Source organism: Aulonocara stuartgranti, assembly GCF_965226115.1.
Source record: "Aulonocara stuartgranti genome assembly, chromosome: 6".
In the NCBI taxonomy this organism is placed as follows: Eukaryota; Metazoa; Chordata; class Actinopteri; order Cichliformes; family Cichlidae; genus Aulonocara; species Aulonocara stuartgranti.
The window spans coordinates 37,500,803-37,521,982 of NC_138944.1; the positions used below are offsets into that span (position 1 = coordinate 37,500,803).

At 40.9% G+C, this 21,180-nt stretch overlaps 1 protein-coding gene across 1 annotated transcript in view; it reads right to left on the minus strand.

Moving 5' to 3' along the window:
* Window positions 1–8,848: 8,848 nt before the first annotated feature.
* The window catches only part of lcor (ligand dependent nuclear receptor corepressor), an 80,054-nt gene continuing 67,722 nt past the window's right edge, over window positions 8,849–21,180 (minus strand). The window contains exons 5-7 of the mRNA XM_082536684.1: window positions 20,551–21,030; window positions 15,957–16,047; window positions 8,849–11,393 (exon numbers count right to left, since the gene is read on the minus strand). Coding sequence (XP_082392810.1) covers window positions 10,256–11,393; window positions 15,957–16,047; window positions 20,551–21,030 — 1,709 coding nt within the window. The 3' untranslated portion in view covers window positions 8,849–10,255. The remainder of the gene's footprint in view (window positions 11,394–15,956; window positions 16,048–20,550; window positions 21,031–21,180) is intronic.

The window sequence follows — 21,180 nt, forward strand, 5'->3', positions numbered from 1 at the left end:
TCAAGAGCGTCAACGTCCACGAAATCATCCGTCACTCCCAGCAAAGCGGTGTTTCGAGGGAGCCGCTTTTTCTAACAACTTCGCTGTCTGTTGGCTTCTGTGGAGAACCTGAACAGGGTTCATCACCCCTCCACTTCCTTCATTTAAAACAGTCTTTTCTTTTCTAGACATAAAAACACGCAAAAGCGTTCATTCTCAGTGCCTTCAGTATACAATTCCAACCCACCTGTGAAAAACCAGGCGAGGACTGATGGGTAAAGCCGATCTATATACACGACCATCCTGAAGATAAGCCATCACCCTCCCTGCAGCCCTTCAACCCACCCAGTGTGACTTCATATCTAAGTCATCTTCATACATATACTGTCTTTACAGTGTCCGCTTCAGGAAAAAAAGAAAAAAGAGACCCATCCGCTTACCCACCCATCCCCCCATTTCACAGAATCAGGCCTAAAAAGACTACAACTACACAAGATCCTAGTTTCACTACATTGTCTGTTAACAAAAAAACCAAAAACAACCTCGAGCCGCCCTGCCCCTTTGCCCTATGCTACATCATGGGAAAATAGCAAGCAAGAACAGAGTAAGAAAACAAACACCAAAAGCGACAGAGTGGGAGCGATTTCACCTAACATACTGCACTGGACTTCTGTATTGTTTCCCTGAATCATCAATGGAAAAGGCTCATCCTCTTCCTTTTCAAGATAAAAGTATATGACATTAGAGATTTTTATATACATATGCATTTGTGTTTATGTCTGTGTGGGGCTTGTATAGGTATATCTATGTGCACATATAGAGTATTCTTTTATTCTTAAATATGTATAGTTAAATTAGAGGTTTGTTGTGTTTGTGTTTTTTTTCTTACATTCAGTTTTAACAACAATAAAAAGTTGATAAAGAGGTATGCAAAGGGAACAAGGTGGGGAATGTGTGGTTTCAAGTGTTTCACATACAGCATTGGCCTTCATTCTATCAGCAAACCCACTTGGAGAAACAAAAGACTGGAGAGTCTGTTTTTTTAAACTTCCATCTTTTACGGGGATTCAAAGAATGTCTTCTGTGAATCTTTCTGAACCACTGGGAAATAGCAGTGTTTAAAATCGTCTTGAAAACAACAGCTCAATGCAGTGTGGGCTGTGAAAGGATTAAGACCAAGAATGTCGACAAATTAGAAAATAGAACATGTGGGAATGTGAAGCTAAATTAGTGTTTAAAAAAAATAGACAAAGCAAAGTTGTGGAACCTTTACCGGCTACGACGCACTACATTTGGCAGGAGGAACAAAGAAAAATGACAAAAATGGAGATGAAAGTGTCCAGAGATGAGTGTTGATGGACAGGGTCTGACAATATAAGGAGGTCGTCAAGGTTACATGGATTTCTTGTCTGAGGTATTCTGTGTTGTAAGTTTTTTTCTTTTTTACATTTTTGCTCACCAAAAACACCAAGATGAAAAAAAAGAGCATCATCAAAGACTGAAAGAACAAACACAGCGTTATTTTTTCCCGCACGTGGATTCAAAGCGCTCGTTCGGTTTTATTTTTTTCTCTTCTTGTTTTTAATGGAGCAGCGTCCTGTAATTTTTACATTTGGGAAGGCAACAGCCTGAGTCTTGTTAGATCTCCAGAGAACCAACGAGCTGGGCTGTTAAACGAGCTCTGCATGAGCCTCCCCTGCTATGAGTTATTCAGATTTACAATCCTTGCTGTTTATAAAGCACTGGAAAAGTATTTGGCTAAAAAACAAAGTACAGAATTCATCAAAAACAATAAAATACCCTTTCAAGTGATGTTCTTGCTTCCAGATGAGTGTGAGGTCTCGTGACATTTAATCTTCTTTACAGTTTGGGAATTTGTATTTCACCCACCAAACTTCCTGTCTGACGACTGACCTCCAATATCCACTCAGCAAGTGCCAGTCTGTCTGACCTGACAATCGATCTCATGAGCCAGTGTTGTTCTTCAGCTTGACTAAAAATGCAGTGGTTATCTGCATGAAGTGTAGACTTCATAACTCGAAAGTAACAGAGGAGGTACGTGGCTGTCAAAGACGGCAAATTAAGCGAACGTCATAACGTGAAGGACGGCAAAAACAAGCTACAAGAGGATCACGGAAAACACACGGGCGATTTCAACAAAACACAACACCTGCTCACTTTTTTTTCTTGTTTTTCTTGCTCCCTCTCTCTCTCTCTTTTTTAAACGTAGAAACCAAAAGCCAAGCCCGAGCTCATTACCCTGAACCATCAAAACAAGAGATCAAACCTTTAAAACACGGAGTATATTTTGGGGAGAGTTCATAAAATTTACACTACAGCTGAAATGTTAACCAAATCCCATACGTAGAATTTCAGTGGGTTTTCTTTCCTTCTAGAAAGACTCAGTATTCCAGAGGATAGTGATCTCCTTGTTGCTAAAAGAGCCTCAAGCCCTGTCTTTAAAAAACAAATATGTACACAGTTAACCCAAGAAAAGAAAAGCTTCTGTGAAGAGTTACCAGAATAAAAACAGAACACCAGAAGAAGAAGAAGGAAATGACGTTTATGAAAAGGCCTGAAGAAAGGTGACAGACCTGCAGTGGCCCAGGAACTCCCCATCTCTCTGGGAACAAATGAGGCCCTGTCAGCCCTGCACCGCTCACGCTCCAATGACCAAAGATGCTGTGAGAATGACACATAACCACGGGACAAAAAGTGACGGTATCAAGAAGTTGATGATTAGTCTTCTGAGAAGTGTGTAAAGAGACGCGCCGGCATGACAGAGCATCACTGGAAACTTTTTATAGATAGGAAAGTCAAAATCTGACACATTTTCTGTAAGGAAAAAACCAACAGCCTGATAAAATCCTCTATGCAGCATTTAACTTCACCAGAGGTCCCTGAAAAGGGCTGATGAAGATTCACATGGATGTACAGCCTGGGAACAAATGAAAAATGAGTTTAACTACCTAAGAGGAAATACGCTTCAGTTTTCAAGTCAGCCTTGTGCAGCAGACTTCTCTGCATCTGAATAGTTTGCTACAGACATGACAGACTGAGGTAGCAACAATTTCAATCTTTGTGGTCTGTAGCATCGTGTCTTAGTCCAGTAGCATTTCCCTCAACACAAAGTACACTAGACAAAAGCAAATGAATCTGCCGCACTGCTTAAGTTCTACTAAAATATCCAAATTAGACCCTAAATCTTTGTGAACAGGTGTCAGCAGAGTTGGTTCTGAGTTCAGAGGAACAGAGACCAGCTGGTCCATGTAAGTGGCTGTAAAGGGCCAGACACACCTCCACACGGGAACGATGCTGCAAGATTGTCATGGCAACACACAAGAGCACCTCAGAGTTCCTTCACAAAGCCCGGAATTGCATTTTCATCCCCCCCCCAATTGTACCTAAAAGCTTCAGATCAGCAGTAAAGTAATGTAGAGTTCTGAAGTGAATTTCAGCATCATCTCAATAAAAGCCTCATGTTAAACCGTATCGTGGGGGTGGGGAAGGCGACCTTCGGCGGCCTTTATTCTTCTCCACTTCACTTAGATTTCACCGTTGCACTCCCATCCACCTCCTCAGACCACTGCATCTATCTGTCTGTAAGGAGGGCTGAGATGCACACCAGCAAAGAGGGCCTGCTGGGTAAGGAAAATAAAAAAACGTGTGCCTGTGTGCCTCTCACGGTTTAATCAAGCAAGGTAACAGGAGGGTGGGGCTGTGAATTTTAAACCTACAAATTTGACCCGAATCTCACAACGTTTTCTTTGAAGGAAAAATGCCACTCTTCAAGCTACTTTGTAATTTCAACCAGGTTGTTAGATTATACTTGATTAAGAAACCAACCCTTGAGCACTAGATTTGAGATTGTGTCTTCAAATTCAAGATTAGAGTCTTCAAAAAGGCACTCTTGATTCCACTGATTGAACAACTTTATGTAATCACTTATTCGGCCCCGTAAAAATAATCAAAGCCTACTGGAAAAATGTTCAAATAACTTTTTATCCTTGGAGGGCATTATTAGTTTGTGATTTGTGCCAAAATACCCTGGCACGTCCACATTTCTTTAATGCTGTTAAACAGCAGCGAGTGAAGGAGTCTGTTGTGTTGATTGCTGCAGATCAGCATCATTCCAGAGGCGTGTCTGGCCTTTAAGACCTGTACTCAGCTCTGCTTTCAAAGCCAACCTGCTCCTGAGTGACTGCTTGTCACAAACACTTTGACATTTAAAAAACTTGGCATCACGCTCCACGTCAGAGGAAATGCACATTTCAACAGACCTCTTAGCAGCGCTTGTACAAATGTGTCGAGAAGAAACAGCACAGCTTACGATGGACGAGGAGAACTGTAACTGTTAGTTGATGCCGATTCTTACTTTGGAAAACTGCGTTCCGAGTGCAGTAGATTCTGTTGCAAGAGAGCAAAAATGATTCTTGGATATGCAGTTGGATATGTGGTTAAAAGAAAAATCCACCCCAAAGCACACTGGGCATATTTTTCTCAGACATGTGTCCAAAACTGGGATTAATTGTGGACTGGGGACTTAATCCATCATTTTAACTACTGGTGATATGCTGTGCATTCCTGCAGCTGGTTCTTAGACTCCAGAATCATTTTTGTCTTTAAGTAGATAAATCCAAGCCTAAAGCTCAAATTGTCTCAAGAGACCAGCGTGCAATCCTGCAAGAGACAGTCGAGGAGCAATGCTTACTTTACCTTTATATGATTTGAAGTGTCTCGCTATAGGTCAAATGTGGGATTTTATTTAAAAACAGATAAAGAAAATGCTCCTTCGAACATGCCTTCTAAATAAGACTTGAATGATTTATTGACGAGAAGTCATCCTTCATGTTTGTGCTTTTTGGCAAGCAGATACAACGCTTTACGTTCTTTCTATATCAAATAAACAGCACGTTCTGCTATTGATTTCCCCACATCCAACCAAAACCAAATGCAGCCCTCGACTCTAAATTGTTCCATTTCTATTGCCTCACCACCCAATAAATTCATCCCCATCCTCCAGGCCCCGTGAAAAGAAGTCCTGGGAATTGAGGGTTGTCACTTACAGCAGCAAAAATAGACTAGGTAGCTTGAAGGAAATGTTCTAAAAAAGACTGCAGGAATGCACAAAGCACCACAGACTGGCCACTTAGAAGAGAACAACTGTAGGGAGGATTTTTCCTTTACCAGAAAAAAGGAAAAGGAGTCTTTGTTGAAAGGCAAGAAACAAACAAAGTGATTTTCACAGAGGCAGTGCCTGCAGTGCCCCAGTGTGCCAGATCAAAATCAGCCAGCAGGGCTGATGTTCTGCAGGCTGTGGACAAAACACACCCACCTGCTTCTAAAAGAGACACGGCAGACTCCAGCTTCATAATTATACATATAATCCGCCCACACAAAGTGTGGCTACCTGATGAGGAGCGAGAATGTGTGTTGCTGTGGGTGCGTCACGTCTCTATTGGTTTGTGTGCGTGCGCGCGCTCTGTGCTAACAAGAATACAGAACTGTATTCATGGAAACCTGGCTTCTGGCTTTTAAAGAATTCATTTTTCTTTTTTGTTTAACAAACAAATATGCCATTTGAAGAACAACAGTACAAACAATCACAAGAAAAAAATTTTCAAAATCTGCGTATGTCAGTTACATCTAAAAATCTGGAAACGAGCCGCACTAAAAATCCTGATTCTTCTGGTTTGTGTGTTTCTAATATACAATCAGCTGCTTTGAAGTGGTCAGACCTGAGGTATAAATGACAACCAGATATGCAGCGTGACAGAATAAGAAACAGACGCAACTTCTCTGCGGAGAGGTGCACGGCAATCGTATACAATTCTTTCCTTCCTGGTATCCCACCACATCGTGCACCACCCAGTGACAGAACGGCGCATCCCGTGTCGTCTAATAAGTGAGGTTACAGTAGTTGTTTTGTTTGTTTTTTTGACATTTTTTTCTCTTTTTTATATCTTTGTCAGTCTTTCTCTCAGAAGAAAAAAAACCCAAATTGAATTACAACCGACCTAAAAAAAACAAACAAAGAGAAACTGATTAGCTCACATGAAGATGCAAAAAACAGTAAAAATAAATACATACATATTCATAAGATATAGCTTTTTTTCATTTTGAACATCATTAAGGACATTTTCCTGTGCGTGCTGCGTTTTTTTTGTTTTGTTTGGGAATACAGTGTCAAATGTTTAGGAAAAAAATCACAGCTCATAAAGGAAGGTTAACTTGTCCACCTGTCCCCCAATCTCCACTGCTGGGTCTCTGATTTCTCTGGGTTTGAGAAAGAAAAAGGACAAAATGTACCCTGGTCAGGTTTCATCCTGGAGTTCTGTTACACTTGGAAACAAACATATGTATATTTAAAAACACGTATTCCTTCTCAAACCAGGGTGGAACCAACCTGACTCACTGCCTCCAGGGTGAAACCAGATGACTGAATCTGTAAATGTTTAGAATTTTAGTAGGAAGAGGGTTTCACTCTCCCATATAAGACCAACCTAAACCTGGGATAGCTGTATAGTCCCCTATGCTATAATGTTTTTTCGCAAATAAAAAAATACCTTAAAAGCGGTGGGTGGCAAGTATTGGTCAGTCAGACACTTGACGTGTCTTTTTTTGCAATGTGAAGGCAAAACAAAGAAGAAAAGCTTATAAAAGCGTAGAAACAGTGGAGGATACTGTATTTCCCAGAGTATCAACTACACCTTTGCCAAGCTCCCAGGTAAGGGATACGTGAAAGTACGAGGCACGGAAAGGAGTTCTGAGAATGAGGTATAGCACTTGGTCTCTACTGACCAAGTTAGCATGTTGTATGTGAGCGCGTGCGTGCGTACACACGTCTACTAATTCAGTACAGGTAGTTAAGTCATGCGCCATTTTCCGACTGACAAATATTGCTGCCCATCCCACTGGCTCGATCCTGAGACATTTGCGGTATTAAAGGCTACTGAAAACGACTGTGTTTCCAATGACAGCAGCAGAAAGCAAAAGGAGAGAAAGCAACAGTCTGTTAAAAAAAAAAAAAATCAAGCATCTGCAGACTGCTGTTCGACGGATTCATGTCACTAACTTGAGTGTTTGTTATTCTGTCAGAATATAAATAGATAGACACGTAAGTGAGACTCGGTTGCAAGGAGGAGGACATTTTCGGACAGGGGGAGCGGTTAACCACATGACTATAAACAATCAACGAAACCCAAGAGAAAAAGAAACAAAATAAATATATGTGTATATATAAATGGCATGCACCTCAGTAGATAAGTTCAGGCTGAAAATGGGACTTGTACTTTTAGAAAGCAATGACAAATACAGAGCCAAAGCCAGATGTAACATAACAGGTTCAAGAAAGGTCGAGAGGAAAGTTTTGTAGATGATTTAGTCACTTGAATAAATTATACAGCAGATATTGTTTGGCCCTCAAGGAATCGCCTCTCTCAGGGGATTTCAGTCAAAGTGCCAATTGAGTTAATTTATGCACACATGACGCCAATTACATAATGCATAAATGGGTTGTTTTTTTTTAAAAAAAAAAAACATATTACATGACCAGGGAGATTGGTGTGAGAGAACACAATGTGAGATGTGTTTTGTTCCTACTTTCATTCACAGCTTTGGTGTGAAGGCAGGTTCATAACAAGTGCTTTACTATCACCACTCAGGCTTTGATCCTGTTTTAACTATCAGATCAGTGCATTGTCCTTCGCTGGGTCCAACTTGATGCACGCGGCAACCTTTTAGACACTTCAAATGCTCAGCATTGGCAAAGTGTTGGACGCATTTCATGCATATTGATTCCTGGCTATGTTGTCCCAGGATTACTACTTTTTATTGTTGTTGTTGTTTTTTTTAGTTACTTCAGTTAGCTTTGCATGCCTGGCAGTCACACAAAGTGGACAACCAGTAACCCCAGGGGTGGGAGAAGATTGCAACAGGTAGTAAATGATTCTAATCATAACTAGATTGTGATTGATTCAATACTTAACTGTGTTGGATTATTATTACTCTCAAGATTAATATTCTGAATTGGCCCAAACCCAAAATCAGCCAAAAATAGTGGTGCATGCCATTTGTTAAAAGAGAATAAACAAAATCAAATCAAATAAATAAAATGTACAATACATTTCAAAAGGAGTGAATCATCGTCATTTCATCTGAGCAGAGAGTTACAATTCTCATGTCAAAAATCTCACAGACTGGGTGAGCACCAGGCAGTGTCAGGAGCGAAGAGCGACATTTAGCGACGAAGGGGAGGGGAAAACAACGAGACAACACTACACAAAACTGAACTTGTTCAAGCTGTCAAACTTTTTTTCTTTTCTTTTTAAATGGTGGAGGTAATTGAGAGGAAAATAAGTGGTTTGGATCCAAGCTGCACCTTTCAGAAACACTAAAGCTTTTTTTATGCCATCTCTCTGACCTCCTCATTGCCTCCTCTGTTGTATTCCTCAGAAAAGAGCTACACTGCATGCATAACCTTAAACTTTCTTTCTCCTTTGTTTTTCTTCTTGTGTTTAAAAAGTGCTATCTTAGAGGTTCAGCGCCATAAATCCACAAATCCACAAAGGTCTATCTGCTGCTATGGCACCGCCATATTATCCATATGGCCCTCCCAGAGTCAAAGCACTGGTGAGAAGCTTGCCGTGTCCTCTTTTCATCTACTATTAGGTCCAACAGGAAATTACCATATTTGTAATCCACATCTGTCTCAGTTACCCTGAGTTAAAAATGAGGAGAGAGAAAAAACACCCAGAATCATGGATTGGCTTTTACATATTCAGTCATAATAAGTTATAATATATTAAAATCTGCCTTTCCCCCACCTACCAACTACCCCTGCCCACTGCATATTACCCACCCACCACCCCAAACTGAACACCCCACAATAAATGCACATTGTTGTAGTAAACTGCCTTTAAAACCATCTTTGAAGTTTTAGGGAGAAGAATTTCTTTTAAAACTCATGTGAGTTGCTTCTGCTTGGTTTTGATTAGAAAAAGGAAAGAAAAAACAACATCAGCAATATGGTGTCATTAGCTAAGAATCCAAAATCCATTAGCTTAGGTTAACTAAAGCCTCTATAGGAACTGGATAATGAACTGGGTAGCAGCACAGTTTCACATTCTGATCCTAAAAGGCATTTGTCCAGTAACGATCTTCATGAGAGGGTGAGCTCACTTTAGTCACCGTTTGCGGGTGGCTCCGGCTTTCCAGGATCAGCAGTGAGAGACTGATGGAGGTCCGTGAGGTAGCATTCCGCCTTAAAACCCCCCCGCTGATCCATAAGCAGATCACCCCTTAAATTGTCCCTTGGCAAAAAAGAGGGTTAAAGAAGCCTCCTGCATCTGAATATGAATCAGCGTATGCAGGCGATGTGCACCTCTGACCCTTTGCAAAGTTGTGACTGGGCTTCAGAGACAGACCATAATAAGTGCATGATGCATGGGCAACAATGCCGAGGTAACCTGGTCTGTAAGCGCCAGACTCAAAATGTAGTGCAAAAGAAAGCAAAACAAATCAAACGAAAAGATAGAGGAAAAGAATTCGATTACAGAAGTCAGTAGTGTCCACGAAACTCACAAACATGCATCCCTGAATGACTTTTGTGTCTTCTCGTTCATAAAAAGGATGGGTTATTCTTGCTTTTCGTCCGCACGGAAATTAGCAGAATATTTGAAGGAGGAAAGAAAAGGATTTTCAGTTAAAGCGTCATGGCTACCTGGCAATAAGAGAGTGGGTTTGATTCCGAACCCTAACTGAGGAATATCAATGGTACAATTAAACCTTACAGTTGCAATTTTGAGCTAGTACTTGATGAGCAAGAGGGGAGTGATAAAGGGACCAATTTGTCACTTCTTCTAAGGAGTTAATTTTCAACCTTCCCCTTATTTTTCCCCATCATTATCATATTAATCCAAAGCAGACTGCATTTATAAGCAGCAATGCTTCAGTGTATCAAGTTCATAAAAGACGGGAGAGAATTTTTGGGGGTTGGGGATTATCAGCATGCGTAAATAATTGTCATTTACCTAATGTCTTTAGCTGCATTTGTTAAGCCCCTGAATAGAAAAGCTGAACAAATGCTTCTATAGCATCGCTCAAATGACACTAGTTAAGAACCATCCGATTAGTTGTGTCTCTCCAGTTTAAGAATCCTCCTCATATAATCCCTGCATTTGTGCTCACCCAGATACTGCAAAGTAAATTGGCACAAATAAAGCCCCATCCATTTTCAAATTACTTAAGTCAGTTGAGGTTTACATGTGTAAGTCGTTTAGTCGATCGGTTTGAAATCATCATCGATTTCTTCTTTTACATTGTCCTTGAGCTCGGCAGCTGCTAGCGATGCACCGTCGCCTCGTGGGGTTGCAGTGGGCGTGTTCTCTGACTCGTTGGGAAACTCCTGGCTTCCTGCTTCCATCTTCATCATCAGCTTGAGCTTCTTCTTTGGGGGGTTCTTCAGGGTCCCCATGCGCTCCTTGACCTTGTACTCCAGGGTGCTGTGTGGGATCCCATACATGTTCTGTGCCTTGGACACGCTCATCTTCCCGCTCATCACTACAGCTATGGCCTCCTCCAGAATCTCACTGTTGTACTGGCGATATCGGCCTCTCTTCTTCCTTGGCTGCTTGGAGCTTGGGTCCCCTTCCACATCTGAGATGGAGTACGCCGGCCCAGAACTTGAGTGGTCCAAGTCTGAGTTCCAATATTCAGCAGCCCCATCCAAGAGGCTCCCAAGGCTTCCTCCTCGGCGGTTCTGCTTTGGCAGAATGGCTCTTAGCTTCCGGCTCAGAGTGTTGTCCCCATGGCCACCACCCCCGACCCCCATTGCACCGTAGCCATAAAGCTCAGAGGAATGGGAATCCCAGGAAAGATCCATGCCCCGAACCTGGGGGATTTTCAGGTCAACAGGCGGAGAGTGGCCTTGGTCTCTCTTTCCTTCAATGTGATGATGTTGGGCCTTGGAAACCTGATTGTGGTGGTGATGATGAAGGGAACTCTTAAAGGTGAAGGCTCCGTGGTGGTTGTGGTGTTGATGCTCCAGGAATGTAGGCAGGTCTTTGAGGTCGCTCAAAGCTCCACTGGCCTGCTTCAGCTTCATTAGGCTTTCAAGGTGAGCCTTACTTCCCCAAAATGAAGAAGAACCCTTTTGGCCAAGCAAGGAATGGGACTGGCTATGACTGAGCAAGCCAGCTGACTCTAGATTAGACAGTGAAAGAGCAGGAGGTTGACTCAGAAGGCGATGCTTCTGGCTAAGAAGCTCTTCCTTAATACGCAGCGAGCGGGCCAGTGGGGGCTTGAAGGAGTTAGAGTTGACGTAGTTCTCCCTCATTGCGTCCTGCAAACTTTTCTGCAGCAGCCCATCCTCCTCTTCCGCCTCTGGCAGGGTATGATCTGCTTTGATTGAAAGTCTGGATGGAGAAGAAGACGAAGAAAAGAACTTCAGGAACACAGTTCTTCATATAAGATCAAAGTTATTTTTAAGACAGGGGTAGATTTGAAACAACTGAGGTAATTACAAAAAGAGAAAAGAGCAACAGACCGTATTCTTGCACTTATATGAACTGATGCTTTAATACATACAGTATTGAGTGATTAATTAAAGCTAAAACTGACAACCTAATAAAACAAATCTTTCACATCTTTTATGCAACACGTTTTCTTTTTAAGCAGAACATTTGCTGTTTCCCACATTATTACTGAGCATCAATTAGCTATTTGCAGTTACTGCAGCTGCATTTAATATAATGTAGCACAAGGATGCATGGCATTATAGTTTTTTCTTTGGTCTAAATAAATCTCAATTGCTGCTTTTTTATGTAACCCACTGCATGAAGGTGGTTTAATTTTGCCGTTACCAACAGAACTGAATTGTATTTATATTTCTACAGCAATAACCAGTTGCCTTCCATAGTCTCTCCTTGCATGAGACACGGTAGTCAGATGTTAACTAACAGATGCCAGGGTTGGTAAATAGTTGCTGTGATGGAAATCCTTGTTCTAATCATTATTATTTAAGTATTACTGCCAGCTGCAGTGAAGGTGGAGTAAGTCTGGACCACAGGGCAAGAGGTTCTCTAGAGGGGAAGTTGAATGATATCAAAGACTGTCACAATAGAAACAGGCTAAGCCTTCTGATAAACACGGGGCAGGAAGGGCTGACTGGCCTGAACATGACCTCCAAAATTGTTTCAAATATATGAAGAAATAATTAAAAATAATAAACATGCCAAAATGAGCTGCCCAATGTTAGGTTGGTTGTTAACGTACCTGGACGATGTGCCCAAATAAAGGATACGGCTGTGACTGCACTTTTTGAGTAGGAGAACACCAACAGATGCCAAAGAATATTACAGGTATCAGCCACAATCATTGGTTGTCATCAAACTTCAAAGTCCATATGAGTGCGTTATCAATTAGAAGCACTATTCACAAATAGAAGATTTGTCCAGATACATTTCAGGATAACAGCAATCCACTGGTAGTGAGGCTCATAGGCCTGGTGCCTCAGGACTTTTGAGACATTTCAATCCTTAGAAGGAAGACCTATCCTCATAGGCTTAAGGTGCTGTTTCTAACTGTGTTTTAATCGTGTTGTGCAAATACTTCACCAAGGTTTACCTGCTGGGCTATAGCCTTGTTTGTCAGCAGGAAATCTGTTGCTATGTTAGGGTAAGAAAAAAAGCATCTGAGTGTCTGTCAGTTTTCACCTAATATTTTTCTGTTATGGTAACCTTGATCGCAATATCATTCATATTAGCAACAAACACAGGTGAGCAGACAGGAACCAAGACTATCACAGAGTATTTGGGGTAAAATGAGGAAGCCGTAAACTAAACTAAAACCTGCACACCACTACATCATGCCCAAATTTAACATAACATCTCAGTGCAGCAGTTGCAGTCGCATATGCTCTCTGAATCGAACCTGTTTCAATCCATATTTGACCTACAGTACAGATCAAAGGTTTTCATGAAAATGACCACCGCAATTAGCATAAATTGTTTATTCCCTCCTGACGCACACATGTACACACATGATTCTTAACACAACCTCAAGGAAAATTATGTTCATCAATAGTTAACAGAATGCAATGCAAAGAAAGTTCACTAAGACACTGACAAAGGCTTCTTTTCTGCAGGACAAAGTCATGTTGATATTGCTATTGTAACACTGTTGGGTTGATGAAACAAATCTATATAAACTTACCATTAAACTAATGATAGTTCATTAGAGTAAAATCAATAAGTGAAGAATAAAAGTGGAGAAATGTGGAGAAACTGAATATGGACACAATCTCTTCAAGACCTGCAGTCCTGTGCTCAGCTTTACAAAGAAAGTGTATTTTCTGTAAAATCAAGAATCTAACTGACTTAAATTCAACTGAATTCAGTTTTATTTATATAGCGTCAAATCCCAACTGCAGTCACCTCAAGGCGCTTTATATACGGAGGAAAATTATAACAATCAAACATCCCCCTTTGAACAATCAAATGGCGACAGTGGGAAGGAAAAACTCCCTTTTAATAGGAAGAAAGCTTGAACAGAACCAGGATCTGGAAGTGGCAAACATCTGCCATGACCAAGGGACAAAAAACACAGTTTAAAAGAGAGTCAGAGATTAATAATAACTAATTAATACATTTATCATCAGAACAATGGAATAATTCATCCAGTTCAAGATCCATCGCAATTCTCGCCCACAAATTAACAAATGTGACCTTTTTCCCATTAGGCTTTCATTGTGGTGAAGTTCGGTTAAATTCTGACCAACACTGCAGGAGGTGGAGTGATTTTTGTGAACTGTAGACAGAGAGATTATGCCTCGCCACAACATACCCTTATGAATCCTTTGGCTGGATGAACGAATAGCATAGTACCGAATATAAACACAAACTCTTTTTATTGTCTACATGATTTAAAATCTTTAACATCTGAGAAAGATTTACTAGATTCTCGATGAAAGAAACACACTTTCTTGATCATCTACATGTTGTAGCTATGCACTGTCACCTGGGGGCAGTGTCAAAACATGTGGAACAACTATGGACTACTCTTGCGAAGTAGCCTACAGATCAGTGTTTGTGGGCTGCTGTTAATCTTTTAGCTTAGCCCCTGCCACGGAGAACACAGCAGTCATAACAGACAAAGAGATTTTTGCAGTGGACTGAAACTGAGTGTTAAAAACTGTGCAAAATATTTGCTTTGCTTCTTCTGTGGGCTTCTTTAAATTTCTGATTATTTTTTCACACTTTTTCTCCTTCCTGTTTAAACCTACTTTTCAACCAGTCAGCATTCTTCCTACACAGAGCATCATCACTGTCAGCCTACACGCCGTTGCTTTTTTGAAGTACCGCATGCAAGCACGTCTGTGTTGGTTGCATACCCAAAAATCCTGCGTAGCCAAAAAACCTACGCAAAACTGACACATACGTGGTTCCATGAATTACACTTAATGGTGGTGGGAGCAGCAAGACCCCAACAGAGACACAGACCAGGAATCAATGACAACAGTTATGTCACAGAAGGGAGGAGGGCTTGGGGTGGATGTGGGTTGAAAAGTGGCTTGCAGATGTGCAGCAACTGTGGGCAGCTGATGAGTGGAAGGGTGTCAGCTAAGTGCCAGCCAAGGAAAAGTGAATCTGCCAGGCTTAAGGTTGAGCCTGACTCTGTGGCCTAGCTGAACTAACAGTATGGGAGCATCACACAGCTCTTTCTCAGTCACTTTTTATTTATTTAAAAAAGGCACTATTTAGTGATGACAGCCATATCGAGTATGCATAACAAGATAGAGTAGTGCAGTCATAACAAAATCTGATGACCTATAATTTACCTGTTAACAGCTCCCCACTTTCAACCCAAAGTGAATACAGGTTCATAAACTGACAGATCTACTCTGCAGCTCCTTTTCACGAAAATAATCTATTGTGAATGCATGCAGTATATACTGATGGTGCAAATATTGACTGTACAAAACAGAGGAGAGATTATGCTTTTTATTTAGATGTGTTTCATATAGTGGTGAAGGTCTATATTAAATATTGCTATAGGTTGAATAATGAGGCCAGTACAGTTTATTTACAAATAATCTCTATGATCCAAGAGCTCAGTTTGTCTCTCTAAATTTCAGACAGTTTGGGGTCTTTGGGCTCTGTGTGATGTCAATTCCCTAATATTCTGATCTCAGCCAGACAGCTTTGGCTGAGACCGCAGCGTTCCCAAGCATTTGATCTTCCAACCTTCTGTTTGCAGTAGCAGCCAATCAGAAGAAAGCTGGCATCATGGAGAGGAGCTAAAATTTCTTATCTCACATAAAGTGAAATGAGAGCTCATTATATCTGCCACAGAGAGGGTGCTGCACCACAAACTTCCCTGTGATTACTTTGGTTGACAGCCGTTTGCTGCGATTGCTCATAGTTTGTATGGAAGAGACTGACCAGTCTGGAAACACTCGCCACTTACCCTCGGAGCTGCAGTGAAACTTGAAAAATCACGATGGAAACCAGAAACATTTGCCTTAAAAGTAACGTTTTTCTTTATCACTGCAACCCACACATTTCAAAAGATGCTGTTTCACTGCTGGTTGAATAGCTTGTGGGTATTTGCACTAATTTCTACGCTGGAGATCATCAACCGGTCACAGAATCCGCACTTTTCCTTAGCACCTGGAGGTTGTCAGATGTTTGGCAACCAGTCTCTAGGCATGTGTGACTGGAGCCTAAAGCCACTTTAGCAGAGATCAAGAAAAAATATGGAGCTGTAATTGAGTTTAATAGGGTTATTTAAGTTAAATCAAATATTCATTAATTAATAAGTATTTGGTAATCAATATGGTTGACAGCCATAAAGAGACTGCCAAGTTTTGTCTGTGAAGTGTAGTGCAAAATTACAACACTGCTTTATTTCTTTCACCAGTGCTGTTTCAGGCAAATAACTGAGCTGCTTTGGTTAAATAGACTAGTTTGCTTTCTTACCCTTTGAGTCCAGGTTTGGGGGTGAAGTTGAGCAAAGCTTTGGGGCTGCCTGCACTGTGGTTCTTCTTTGTGGAGAGGTCTAGGACGCCATCTGAGAATAAACAAAGAGGAGAGAAAAAAAGATTAAACACAACTGACCTCCAGCTCTATTCAATACACTGCTTTTCTTTGGAAAGAGATGTAACCCTTACTGTAAATGTCTGTATATGTCTACAATTACATCCTCGAAGAAACTATTTCAGAGGGAGACAACAGTGTTTTTTTATATTATTTTCTCTATTTCCGATTATTAATTTGTCTGTAATGCAAAACACAAAGTAAAAACAAAGAAAGGAATCCACCTGTGACTGAAATTGAATCTATTAGGATTCCCACATACACAACCACCGAGCATTTGAAAATGTAAAAAGCAGGACAAATTTGTTACCTGCATATGAAATCGTGATATTTTCAGACCTTGCACGATCCATTTTCTTTTAGTATACTATGCATTTATATTTTCTCCTCTTCAGTCCAGTTTGATTTTCATCAGACATGTTTAATGCCCTCCTATAGAAGGTTTTGGATTGCAATCAAGATTTGATTAACCTGAGCAGGAAGGCAGTTGCCATGACGACCATACCATATTCCAGAGTGAATATGAGAAATCACTAAGTATATATGCTATGTGCGTGTGTGTATATATATATACATATATATATGTATATATGAAACAGCCAACATTATTTGGAAGGTTGGATGTGTCTTATAAATGAGCCTCTTCACACTGCATATCACGGTTTTGCATTTTATACATTCATAAAATATTCCATCACTGTTTGATCGATCGGCATGAATGTTAAAAGCTTTGGCATCTGCTTGTGTCTGTATATAAAACCACCCGTTTTTCCCCCATTTTTTTCGTTAAATACCAAAAAAAGAAAAAAAGAAAAAAAAGATGTTCTGTGTGCATCAGAACAGGTGGAATCTGTGTGACACTCGCAGTGAAGTCCTGGAAATACTGTGGCTACATGCTGAGTGTGAAATCTCAGTTTATTTGTCAATATGTTTAGTTGACACACACGTGGAGAAAAAACTGATCATCCTATGTAGTGACATAAAGTAAGCAGAAAAAAGTGTAAGCTGGCACATTCTGTTATTTTTTTATTTTATTTTCAAGAAAATCTGTTCATCTTCAAAGCAGAAAATGGTAAAAAAAAAAATGTAATTCTGATCCTTTTAATGACAAAGACAGACTGATTACATGATCGATCTATCTATCTATCTATCTATCTATCTATCTATCTATCTATCTATCTATCTATCTATCTATAAACATATCCATCCATCCAGGGGAGCCTTGTCAGGGTCGAGGGGGATCTGGAGTCTATCCCAGCTACCACAGGGCGAGAAGCAGAGTACACCCTGGACAGGTCTCCAGTCTGTCGCAGGGCTAGCACATACAGACAGACAAACATTCACACTCACATTCACACCTATGGCCAATTTACAGCTACCAATTAACCTAACCCCACTAACTGCATGTTTCTGGACTGTGTGGGGAAGCTGGAAAAGAAATGCCTCGGCCACCCAATCACCGTGCCACCGTGCTACCCATATATAAAAAGAGTCCAGACTGACTGTGACAATTACAGTATGCACACATGCACACATACTGTAATTCTTGCATATGCATATTTTATACAGCATTGGCATGACAAGTTTTTAACAAGGAAGCAAACTCTGTACGTGTACACATTTTGGCTCCTAAATTAATCTTTAAGAAAATGCACTGAAGTAAGAAAACGCCCAGGGATAACAACCATGATAAATTACACATAACAAGTAACACTAATGAGGTCCTTCTCCAAGCTAATGAACATTTTAATTATCATCGACCTCTACATTAGCATGCCTTGTTTTTACAGGATGCATTGATGGTGGTATTACGAGCTCCCCCGTGTTCCTGTATTAAACTGTCATAAGACAAAAAAAGTTACCTCATCAACATGAATATTTATGCAGCAGTTCTAATCAGATTACGAACTGTTACTCGTATGTTATGATATTAACACCCAGCGAGCGTCAAATGCCGGGCAGATTTTTTTGTTTGAGTGACTCTCAGAAGGTTGTCTAAATTAGTCGGGAATCAAAACAAAAAATCCTGCTGAGAATCTGTACTTTGTTTCAATGTCAGATGGACAGAGTAGGGCTGGGGCTGACAAATAGGAAGACATTAAAACGACTAAGGTTACAAACCCTTCAGATTTCTCTTCTATGTTTCACCCTTAAATGCATTTAATAGCCATTGCATTTATTTAAATTGTTACATTAACACTCTGGTCAAAAACATAAGCTTCTAGTAAATTCAGTACAATAATGAATTTCTGACAAACCTTTAAGCAAATGTTAAATTACACTTAGGGTTGTTAAAAAGAAAAGAAGTTCTGATATTTATTGATAAGTAAAATTAGTGTTGAATTAAATACCCATTCACAGAAGTACTGATACCAACAGTGCTGTCTTCACTTCCTTCAGCTGACACCCAACCCCACACAGCACTGCTGGTGACAGACAGGCACAAAAGGCCCTGCCCTCACTAATAGCTGACAAGCAGCACAACTTGCGGAAGCATCCTAAAGACTGAGACAGCGATCTTTATGAGACGTTTCCTGGGGACAGTAAAGCTCCCATTTCAACAACACAGCTATCATAATTGTTAACCTGGGAGGTGTGCATTGTCCTGTTAGCAGTTTAACTATTAGCACCTGATCACCACATTAGGTGATACGATTAAGGTAGTGGGTTGCACCCAATGATAAAACCATGATGTTAACATTGGAGCTGTCCTACCAGTCTGAAACAATGATGGGCAGTCTTGATTTAACAGGATAACACAATTCTTTGAGTCTACATAGTATTATGCCAGATTGTCAGATTGAAACTGAGAAAAGTCTGCCAGCAAGTAGACAGAGACAGCGCAGCATAATGTACCGACTCTATTTGATTAGCAATGACATACGTTGCCAAGTCACCACAAGCACAGGAAATAAGCATCAACAATGGAAGGGAGCGACCAACGTTTTCCTAGGTGTCTACACCGAGTTTGAAATTCTAGTATTATGGCAATCCTAATTACACATGTGCATGCTCACGATAAACATGGACACAGTTTCAAATGATGCTGTCAGTGTATTTATAAGTAATCAAAGTGAGCCAAAAGACTGCGCTTAAGTTAAGATTGCTCTAAGACATTTTTTTCTTTATTACTAGTAGTAGTATGGGCTCTTCAATAATGATACCTTGATAAGTATTAGAGACAATTTTCTATTTTAATATTAAGATATTTTGCTGATGACATTTGGTGCGTAATCAGCAGATTGGGTAAAAACGTGTTCTGTGGACATGTAATGCTCTAATAGCGGCACAATTAGCTAGCACAGATATTAATGGATAAAAAAAGTGATGCACCTTTAAATGAAAACATGATTTTCTCTGTAGAATTTATGCCTGCCGTGTGCTTCAGCTGACAATCAGCCATCACACAGATGTAACATAACACTGATTAGTGAAGCAAATAAAATGTGTCTCTTTTTCTTCTCCGGAAATTACATTTGCTGTGTAACTGAAACGATTCCTGAGCCCACATTGAGTCAGAATCACTTTAAAAGGCGTTTCTTGTTTGTGCGTGTGGGAGAGAGATAGCTCGTGACCATGAGGTGGATCTAAATGCCTACGTCTCTCTGTTGTAAAAATTAAGTAAGCTTACTGTAAGCAGATTCTAAAAAAGCTGGTATTAAAGTGGATCATCGGTCACACTGTGAGGGTTGAGGCAGTGAGCTGTTGGTTCACCCCAGCAGCCTGCTCGCTGATCAAACTGCAGACACCCTGCTGGGTCAGTTTGATTAAACAGAGATTGAGCCCTGAGCTACAATTCCAGACTTGGTAAAGCACTGCACGTGCAGGCTTGATTCGAAGCATGTCTTTTCAGAGATCGCGGTCAGGAAAACCGTGTGCACACTTTTAAAGTTGAAGATGAACAATTATTCGCAGCAAGTGACGACAACTAAAAATGAATTGATGCGAATCTGATGTGCAAGTCTGCTTCAAATGTTTGCTGTCAGTGTGAGAAATGAGAACATTAATCATGGACCTGAGCCAGGCAATCAACCCAGTGTGTGGTTAATACTTTGGGAAAGACTAGAACAAACACAAAGTGTCATACTTATTAGTTAAAATTTGAAATGTGTTTTTACATTTATTTTTTTCACATTTCCGCTCTATTTTCATTTTTTATATATATCTACATTTTAATTATTTTAATAATGGCAGCCAACTCTAAATTTGAATTACCAGTGCACTAATAAAGAATTATACATTAATTACAATTTTTGTTTAAACACTCTTGTCTGATTCTTTTTGTCGTCTGTGCACACTGGTATTAAATATGGAGCAGGAAGTATTTTTGCACAGCAGACCTGCCTGTTTAAAACAAACACTGAGCCAAATTTGTGGCTTTCATATTTTTGGTTGGTAAAAGGCGCAAAAAAAAAAAAAAAGCCCACATGTTGGTCAGAAACGTGTGTGTGTGTGTGTGCGTGTGCGTTGCTCTCACCCTGCTGGCTGGGCTCTGGATCAGCCTGGTTCTTCTTAACGGTGAGGTCCAACGGGCCGTCCTGGTCGGCCATGAGAAGCTTACTGAGGACGGGATTCTGTGCAGAGGCAGCAGCCGTACCTCCTCCTCCTCCCCCCCCACCATTACTGGCTCCCGTACTGTTGCTGCTCTGGGTGCAGGCGAGTGCTGAGGCAGCAGCAGCGGAGGTGGGGCTGAAGCATTGTCCCGGGGTCGGGGATGGAGAGGAGGAGGCAGATGATGGAGGAGAGTTTGGCGCAGCCAGTGGCCCGGGCGGAGAGCTGGGGGCCGGGGCCAGAGACACCGCTTTTGGCAGGCTTTGGTCCTTCATGGTGCCGTTGGGCAGGGGCGGGTCGTCCTGAGTAGTTTTTGAGGTATATTCAGCAGCGAACTGGCGGATCATTCGCTGCATGATCTCACGAGCCACTAGAGGAATGTGAGGGTCTGAGAAACTTGGGAGGTCTGGAGAGGAACAAAACAGGAGAGCAAACACGTTAGCGTCCCGTCCTCCAGGAGTCTGCTCAGCCGATGCTGCTCTCAGCAGCTTATTTATACCATTTCATCCGAAAATGTAATCCTGATGCTTTGCTCAAATAATCACTTGGAATAAGG